The following is a 10434-nucleotide window of genomic DNA, read 5'->3' as shown; positions in this document are numbered from 1 at the left end:
TTTTTACCTAGATAGTACAGTGAAACCAATAATAATTAATAAAAAATTAATTTACATTCAAAGAGAAATCTTAAATATTTACATTAATAAGTACATTAAGGCCTATAGTTACATTAACACAAACACTACACTCTCTGCACCTCACAACAGCCTAAGTTAAAGTTCCAGCAAATTCAGCGCCACTGTTACAATAAATAGCAAACCACTTAAGCTTCTCGCACTTACACCGCCAATTGCAGCTTTTTGAGTTTTATTTATGACCTTGTCCAATATCGTGTCCAGCTCATTCTTCACGATTTCTGGCAATGGTTTCTCTTTGGTATCGCAGGGCGTATCCTCGATCGCATCCACAACATTAGCCATCAAGACGCGATAATTTACTGTGCCCGGGTAGAGTTCGTCATAAATGAATTCCTGCAATTTATTCGATAGTACCCACAGCCTGTCCTCTGCATCCACTTTCACTTCACTGGGAAATACCAGTTCCAATGCACTTGAGAAAATACGTCCCTGAGTGTTGTCGCCGTATTCTGCATTAGTTGTGCTCCAACAATTTAAAGCATTCATATTCGGCAAAGCATAGAACATTACTTCGGTACGCGGATCTATAAATGCAGCGCCTGCTTGCCCATTCGTACCGCGTTCTCCCACTATTTTGAATTCATGATATATATCATTGGATGTAGCTAGAGTTTTATTCCTCAGCAATTTTGTGCTAACCGCAAATTCTGTTGTTGAGCTCAATGGATGGAAGAAGAGTGTCGAAAAACCATCTAAGTTTGGCTTAGATAATGCCAAACCATATAAACCATCATCCCATTGAAATTCTATACCACCAATACTATAGTTTCCTGCTAACGGATCCGGATGGAAGAAATTATGTTGTATACGCCAAGAATCACTTTGATCCCATGAATAAACTACCAAACCAGGTGCACCCAAATCAGCTGCATAGGCGAAAGTGTTCTCACAATCTCCATCTTCAACAGCCAAGTTGGCAAAGAATGAACCTTGCTTCATATGATTGCTGGGAAATCTGTAGCGTCGTAATAAATTATCATTATGTACATCATATACCAATAGCTGGGCTGGTCCAAAAATTGTTGTATTTTCCAAAACACCTGCAATTCGGGAATCTAAAACCCAAAGGCGACCACAGCGATCGGCGCGTATACGGAAAGGTGATACAAGTTCCGGATCAGCTTCGGATAAACTATGTGCCTCCCAGTTAGGAAAAGGGGTAAGCAATGGTGATTTCGTCGTTTTATCTGAAAAAAAATGGGAAATTGATGAGTTAAAGTGAAATAAGTTAATGACTACCGGGAATTGCATAAAGCATTAATAAATTTTAAGCTTCGTCTTATTGTCCTTCACTCAATAGATCAGATATCAGGAATTTAGTAATCTTACTTCGTTTTCAACGAAAGGCCCCCAAAGTAGTTTTACTAATACCGGGGCTATCAAAGGTGATCAAGGGACTTGACTAAAGGACTCAAACAATAACAACGTCAATATAAAGTACAATCATTTCCTTCCAGGAATGACAACAAATAATTTCAAAAAAAATCATTTCATACTGAAATATGAATCAACAAAGCAAAACAGCATAATTCAAGGCTACACTGCAAAAGCAAGGAAGTACAATTAAACAGCTGAGGTCAAGACCGGCCAGCAGTAAAAGAATATTGATTTTTGTGCCGTGAGTACTTTCTGTGAAACCGCAATCGATTCGGTTGCTGTTGGAAGCCCACCGGAGCCAATGTAATATTACTGGGAGCCATACAGAGTCAAAAGACCAATTTCATGAGTATCCTTGCTCCAAATCAGATATCAGTGCGGCATAGCTCGCTGTGAGAATACTTATTTTTCACACCTACACGAGCTCGAAATGACATAGAGCAACTAAATAACAAACAAACCACCAAGCGAGAATGTACACCACGCGCAAACGAACTAAGTAATAAGCCAACCTAATATAAACGCACGCAAGTCATTTTCTGTCAAAAATGTCTCATGCACATACAATTTGCAACCCAAATTGAACTTGCAGCGTAAAAACCTAACTCGATTTCCAATTTTTGTTCTGCGTGACATTTAGATTTGACGTGTGCACACATGCTTCACATTGTCGCAACGCATGCTTATTTGGGTTAGGGCAAAAAACGCCGGTTGTTTCCGTGCGCTAAAAAAACGCAGGGCGGTTTTATTAGGTTGGCTTGTAAGACCACGCCCTCTTTTGCAGTTCGTACGAAACTGATCACAGCCCTGTCACATAAGGTTTTTGATGCAACATCGTGCGCTGACAGATAGTAGATTGAATGCATTTGCATGGGGAGCGGCAAATAGCGCATCATCAGCGCCATCTGACATGCTAAAGTAGCCAACTTTCAATGTTTGTTGCAAGCGAAGCATAAGAAAAAGAATTTGACATTTGCTTTTGCTATAAGTGCTTTCAGACTTTTCTAACGTTTTTCACAATTAAAAACTGCATTTTAACAAGTGGATAGGACACAAAATATGTAAGAACGAAGTTCTCTAGTTTAGTGGGAATGTTTAAAACAGTGCTTCGGGAAACTTTTTATGTAAACGGGCAAGCCGAAATAAGTTTCAACTACTAGTCTGAAGTTCTTTTATATTTACAAAAACAACATCTTGTGCCCCCACATCTGACAGAGGTACGCGGAACCCGCAGCCTTCATCGGACAGGTTGCTGAACTCGGTCACTAACAGGGAAAAAATAAGATTCGCTATTAATAGTTTCTCCCCTTCAAATCACCGAGCCCTGACGGCAACACTCCAATTAGACTACAGACCAATTAGCCTTACCTCATTCATGCTGAAGGTTCTGGAAAGGCTCAGTACTAAATGGACCCAAGCTTTCTATGGCACAACATACGTACATGAGCCTTTAACAATATAGAAATCAGCGCGATTACCAACGCCCTGAACAGGGCTGGTGTAAATAGCCAGAAATTGAGAATAGGGTAATATAAGCCAACATGGGTTGGAGGTATGCATTTACTCAGATAGCCAAGTAGCGCTCATGGCGCTTAACTCCCCCATCAATTCGTCTAACGCCGTCAGCAGTTGCAAGAGGACGCTTCAAGCCGCAGCTAACTTCGCAAACATAACAGTCATATGGGTACCTGATCACAGGAACATTTAGGGCAACGAGAAGGCAGATCAACTTGCAAGGTCAGGGGCACTGCTAGAGGCTGGGGCAGCAGTCAAGATGTATCGTCCACTTACATCAATTAAAAGTAACATACATAGCAGATTCAAGGAGTTAGCTGTCTCCAGCTTGTACTTCTCGGACACCTGCAGGAAATTGGAAATGGCCGAATTACGACAGTAAAAGAACAGAAGGCCTACTAAATAGGTCAAGGAAAGGAATCTTTATGATCACTGTCACAATTACATGACATTGGCCGCATGGCCTGCATGCTGAAAGAAAGGAAATCCTTGTTAACAGCATCTGCAGGAGCTGCGGCGAGGAAAGCAGCAAATAAACAGTCTCGCACTACTTGTGTGAATGCCCAGCTCTAGCACACACTAGGTTTCTAACTATGGGCAGTTATATATTGCCGAAACTTAAGGAAGTAGCTAAATGTTCTGTAAGGAGTTCATCGTCCACTCCAAATGGTTCGAACGGAGTACCGACTAGCCTTACGATATCAGCAGCAATTGGTTCGATGAGAAATGTGCATCAAAATAGCGCGCCGTGCGCTACTTGGCCTCGGATCTTTGGTATCCGGGCGGCACAGCAACCAAGCAACCAACACTTTGAAATGTCAAAGAACTGTCAGATAACCGAAAAATACCATTGAGCGGTGAAGCAAAAAAAAAATGTATGATCAGTAATTTGAAATTGCGTTCAGAAAATTATCACTCAACACTTGCTTTCGCAGAAAGCACTCAATGACTGACTACCAATCAGCAAGTCATACATATTTCAAACAAGCACGATCAACTGTTTTAATTAATAATGTTGAGGATAAGTAAACAAATATTCAGAAATAAGTGCAAAATCGGATTGTTAAAAATGTATTGTTTATAAACGCCTGACGTCAAGTGCGCTCATGCAGCACAATATATAAGAAAAAACAAACAATAACACTACAATTTTTTTATACTCAGCGTGCTTTGCACACAGAGTATATTAACTTTGATTGGATAACGGTTGGTTGTACAAGTATAAAGGAATCGAGATAGATATACACTTCCATATATCAAAATCATCAGTATCGAAAAAAAATTTGATTGAGCCATGTCCGTCCGTCCGTCTGTCCGTTAGCACGATAACTTGAGTAAGTATTGAGATATCTTCACTAAATTTGGTGCCCGAGATTATCTGGACCCATAATAGATTTGTATTGAAAATGAGCGAAATCGGATGATAACCACGCCCACTTTTATATATATAACATTTTGGAAAATACAAAAAACCTGATTATTTAGTAAATAATACACCTAGAAAGTTGAAATTTGACGTGTGGACTGATATTGAGACTTTTGATAAACATTTGGGAAACAATTTTAAAATCAATTTTACAAAATTATTAATCATAAATCAAAAATCGTTAAACCTATAGTAACAAAATTCGGCACACCTTTACTATAAGGAATGCTTTGAAGAAAAATTAACGAAATCGGTTAAGGACCACGCCCACTTTTATATAAAAGATTTTTAAAAGGGTCGCGGACGAATAAAATAAGATATATCTTAAAATTAAATTGGAAAACACTACAATTTTTGAAAATGGGTGTGGCACCGCCCCTTTTTTGACTAAGCAATTTTCTATGTTTCGGGAGCCATAACTCGAAGAAAAATTAACGGATCGTAACAAAATTCGGTACACAAATTTTCCCTATAGTAGAAAATATTTCTAGTAAAAATGGACGGGATCGGTTATAACCACGGCGATTTAGATATAAAACAAGTTTAAAAGGGTCATAGACTAAAATAATAAGCTATAACTTAACAAAAAATAGTTTTGAATTAATGATATTTCACTTATAAAGTTTTATTGTAAGAGGAAATGGGGAGACATTTTTTTTAAACGGGTGGTGCCACGTGTTATGTAGAAAAGTAATTTATCTGAAATCACATGTACAATTAAAGTTCACGATGAGTATATAATGTTCGGTTACACCCGAACTTAGACACCTTTAAAAAAAAAAATAAAAAATGGCAGTGACCGTAGATTTCGATTTGGCCCGTGCTGCAAATTTTCGCTCGCACGAAATCACGGTCAAGAGTTGAAGATTTGAATATCTCTTTTCACGACGTTAACTTGTAAAATATTTTCTCACCGTGATGTTCCAAATCCAAATGAGACTCCAAATCCTCTAATAGCATCTTATAATGATGGCTTGGAAGTAAAACAACATTAGCCGTGTTTTTTAACACGCGCGTATACGTTTCGTTTGCGCGTGTTAAAAAACGCCTATCTTCGCTTAGATAATGCTTAGGAGACCCATCTAGCGGCTGTGGTAAAACAACTAGCTACAGCAAAACAGGGTGTACCGAAAAGCGGAGACGCAACGCTCTGATGGCCATAGGGTATAACATATAGCTGAATCAGTTGCGATGAATTGTGGACACACATATAATACATAGAATTAGTGTACAGGGTGAAACAAAGACACATATTTTAGTTACATCTGAGTATAATGCGTATTGAAATTTAGTAGGACAAAATTTATGCGCAGCAATTTCAGAGGTGTATTTATAGTTTGTCTCTTAGCAGTCAATATAAAGTTTAAGCGTAAACGGATATACGCGTGTTAAAAAACACGGCTATTGATAAAATGTTTTTTTTTTTTTTTGGAAACGTGAAATCTATTACATTTGCCAAGGATATTTTTTTTAACATCTTTTATATAAAATTCGTCGTGTTGCTTAGCCGATTTTCCGTAAAATATTTTTCCATACCACTATGTTTTAATGGTAGTACAATATTTTCACACCAACACTAATTTTTTTAGTGACATTGGCAAACTTAGTACACTGTACCCAACTATGGATCGGATACAATAACCCAAGAACCTCCAACAATATATAAAGTTCTCAAGTTGATATCCGACATCATTATCTTACTATTCTCCAACCTTATAATTCTTAAGTTTATATCCCAAACAATTCTTCAATCATTACTATTATTTGGAAAATTTTGGGAAATTTTCGTTCCCAAGCCTACATTAAGCACATTTTTCCAGATCCAATTCCAAATTTTTTCCCAAGGTGGCACCACCAAAACTAACAGATGTGTAGTCTGCAGAAGTAAATTTGGGGCTGTTAGCGTTGCTAAAGCGTTATAAATTTAACTTAATTATACTCAGTTGAGCAGAGCTCACAGAGTATATTAAGTTTGATTGGATAACGGTTGGTTGTACAGGTATAAAGGAATCGAGATAGATATAGACTTCCATATATCAAAATCATCAGGATCGAAAAAAATTTTGATTGAGCCATGTCCGTCCGTCCGTCCGTCCGTCCATCCATCCGTTAACACGATAACTTGAGTAAATTTTGAGGTACGTAGGTTCCTGAGCACTCATCTCAGATCGCTATTTAAAATGAACGATATCGGACTATAACCACGCCCACTTATTCGATATCGAAAATTTCGAAAAACCGAAAAAGTGCGATAATTCATTACCAAAGACATATAAAGCGATGAAACTTGGTACGTGCGTTGAACCTATGACGCAGAATAGAAAATTAGTAAAATTTTGGACAACGGGCGTGGCACCGCCCACTTTTAAAAGAAGGTAATTTAAAAGTTTTGCAAGCTGTAATTTGGCAGTCGTTGAAGATATCATGATGAAATTTGGCAGGAACCTTACTCCTATCACTATATGTACGCTTAATAAAAATTAGCAAAATCGGAGAAGGACCACGCCCACTTTAAAAAAAAATTTGTTAAGTAAAATTTTAACAAAAAATTTAATATATTTACAATATATAAGTAAATTATGTCAACATTCAAGTCCAGTAATGATATGGTGCAACAAAATACAAAAATAAAAGAAAATTTTAAAATGGGCGTGGCTCCGCCCTATTTCATTTGAATTGTCTAGGATACTTTTAATGCCATAAGTCGAATAAAAATTTACCAATCCTTTTGAAATTTGGTAGGGGCATAGATTTTATGACGATAACTGTTTTCTGTGAAAATTGGCGAAATCGGTTGAAGCCACGCCCAGTTTTTATACACAGTCATCCGTCTGTCCCTCCGCATGGCCCTTAACACGATAACTTGAGCAAAAATCGACATATCTTTACTGAACTTAGTTCACGTACTTATCTGAACTCACTTTATCTTGGTATAAAAAATGAACGAAATCCGACTATGACCACGCCCACTTTTTCGATATCGAAAATTACGAAAAATGAAAAAAATGCTTTAATTCTATACCAAATACGAAAAAAGGGATGAAACATATTAATTGGATTGGTTTATTGACGCGAAATATAACTTTAGAAAAAACTTTGTAAAATGGTTGTGACGCCTACCATATTAAGTAGAAGAAAATGAAAAAGTTCTGCAGTGCGAAATAAAAAACCCTTGAAATCTTGGCAGGTATTACATATATAAATAAATTAGCGGTATCCAACAGATGATGTTCTGGGTCACCCTGGCCCACATTTTGGTCGATATCTGGAAAACGCCTTCACATATACAACTACCACCACTCCCTTTTAAAAATCTCATTAACACCTTTCTTTTGATACTCATATTGTACAAACGCATTCTAGAGTCACCCCTGGTCCACCTTATGGCGAAACGAAACGGCTTCCACCTATACAACTAAGGCCCACTCCCTTTTAAAATACTCATTGACACCTTTCGTTTGATACCCATATTGTACAAACGCATTCTTGTCACCCCTGGTCCACCTTTATGGCGATATCTCTGAAAAGGTGACCACCTATACAACTACCACCACTCCCTTTTAAAACCCTCATTAATACCTTTAATTTGATACCCATATCGTACAAACAAATTCTAGGGTCACCCCTGGTCCACCTTTATGGCGATATCTCAAAACGGCGTCCAGGTATGGAACTAAGGATTACTCCCTTTTAAAATACTCATTAACACCTTTCATTTGATACCCATATCGTGCAAACGCATTCTAGAGTCACCCCTGGTCCACCTTTATGGTGATATCTCTGAAAAGGCGACCGCCTATACAACTACCACCACTCCCTTTTAAAACCCTCATGAATACCTTTAATTTGATACCCAAATTCTAGAGTCAACCCTGATCCACCTTTATGGCGATATCCCTAAATGGCGTCCACCTATAGAACTATGGCCCACTCCCTTATAAAATACTCTTTGGTGTCTTTCATTTGATAGACATGTCATACAAACACATTCCAGGGTTTCCCTCGGTTCATTTTCCTACATGGTCATTTTCCCTTATGTTGTCACCATAGCTCTCAACTGAGTATGTAATGTTCGGTTACACCCGAACTTAACACTTGTTTTTACATTTTTTATTTTATTTTCTTGAGAATATTGCAACAGTGAAATCTTACATCTGAGTACAATTAGAGAATAGCACTTTAGTATAATAGCGTTTTCTTTTCTGGCTAAAGTGTTGTGATCAGCTGTTTTATCTGATTATGGCTTCATGGTTATAAGTCACCATTAATTCGCCCTTAAAATGGCGGTGTGGCAGTGCAACTCTGTGAAACTCTCAATTCGCTCTTAAGTTCCACATGAACCATCATCCGGTGGCAAAATCCTGAGCCAGATAAATAATTTTGCATGTAAATGCAACAACAACGATTTGAGCAAGATAAATCCAGATAGAAATCAGGTTCAATTTGTGAGCCAGATAATTTGTTAATTACTTCTTTTTAGTTTGGCAACGCTGCCTTTAATAAACCTACTTTTTCAAAACTAGATGTCGCTGGTTAGCATTTCGCCGTATGAGTTAAATGAAACACAGTGGCGACATCTGCCTATCACATTTCACGACTTCTGCTTCTCAAGTCTCTCAATGATCCAGAGCATTCCCGTGAGAATTGAGCGTGAGCCGGAGCTGTAAAACTCACTGGAAGACGGCAATATACTCTGTTAATATGAATGCAATATTGCGCATTCACGAGTTCAAAATTGCTTCGTTCTGCGCATCTGCGTCACAGTTGACTGTTTGAGCGAATGAAAGAAAGAGAGAAAAAAACAAGAGCTAAAGGAAAATGACGTAAGAATTGCCCATAGAAAAGAGCTGATCTAATGTTTACATGCGCAATGCGCAATCTTCTTGTGTAATTTGTGATATGAGTGAATATGGTGAGTTGAAATGTTCTTTGTATGCACTATAAATGTTGACAATTTTCTGGGGTAGGAGTAACTCTATTAAGGCTTTACCATTTACTTAGGCAAGAATTTATTTCAGAAAAGAAAAAGCTATAAGTTAAGAACTTTTATTTTTTAAACTTGAGAGAGCATTTTTTAACATACGAAAAATGCCCTATGACTCTGAAGCTGAGCCGCTGTTGAGAAACAGCGCTTGAATCTGCGAAGTATTTATTCATTTGAGCTCGAAATTTACTTCCCGAAAAAATCCGATTTTTTCGGTAGCAACTATCGACGTGATCGGTGGTAGCCCCTACCGATTATTTTTTGATATCCTACTTAAGTCAACCTAAAAAACCGGTAGTCTCAACCGTAAAAACAGTATATGTTAACATTGCTCGTCCATTCATCGGTCTACCCGTCAGCCAATTTTTATTTTTTTTTTTTTTTTGCAATACCTATCATTTAAATAAATGCGCATTGCAATGAAATTCAACACACTACTTCTTCTGAGCGCTGCTAATACTCCTGTAAAAAATAAATACTATTTCAAAACAAGTAAGGAAGGCTAAGTTCGGGTGTAACCGAACATTACATACTCAGTTGAGAGCTATGGAGACAAAATAAGGAAAATCACCATGTAGGAAAATGAACCTAGGGTAACCCTGGAATGTGGTTGTATGACATGTGTATCAAATGGAAGGCATTAAAGAGTATTTTAAGAGAGAGTAGGCCATAGTTCTATGGATGGACGCCTTTAGGGATATCGCCATAAAGGTGGACCAGGGCTGACTCTAGAATGTGTTTGTACGATATGGGTATCAAATGAAAGGTGATAATGAGTATTTTAAAAGGGAATGGGCTTTAGTTCTATAGGTGAACGCCTTTTCGAGAAATCCCCATAAAGGTGGACCAGGGGTGACTCTAGAATATGTTTGTACGATATGGGTATCAAATGAAAGCTGTTAATGAGTATTTTGAAAAGGAGTGATCCTTAGTTCCCTAGGTGGACGCCGTTTCGAGATATCGCCATAAAGGTGGACCAGGGGTATCTCTAGTTGTACAATATGGGAATCAAATGAAAGGTGTTACTGAGCGTTTTAAGAGGGAGTGGGCA

At 37.9% G+C, this 10434-nt stretch overlaps 1 protein-coding gene across 2 annotated transcripts in view; it reads right to left on the bottom strand.

Moving 5' to 3' along the window:
• Positions 1 to 10434, bottom strand: part of yellow-b (L-dopachrome tautomerase yellow-b) — a 47139-nt gene continuing 36705 nt past the window's right edge. For both annotated transcript variants that reach the window (XM_067766799.1, XM_067766800.1), the window contains exon 3: positions 1 to 1268. In XM_067766799.1, coding sequence (XP_067622900.1) covers positions 157 to 1268 — 1112 coding nt within the window. In that variant the 3' untranslated portion in view covers positions 1 to 156. The remainder of the gene's footprint in view (positions 1269 to 10434) is intronic.

This window comes from Eurosta solidaginis, chromosome 2, assembly GCF_040869045.1.
Source record: "Eurosta solidaginis isolate ZX-2024a chromosome 2, ASM4086904v1, whole genome shotgun sequence".
NCBI classification, from domain to species: Eukaryota; Metazoa; Arthropoda; class Insecta; order Diptera; family Tephritidae; genus Eurosta; species Eurosta solidaginis.
This window is presented reverse-complemented; position numbering and strand designations above follow the sequence as displayed.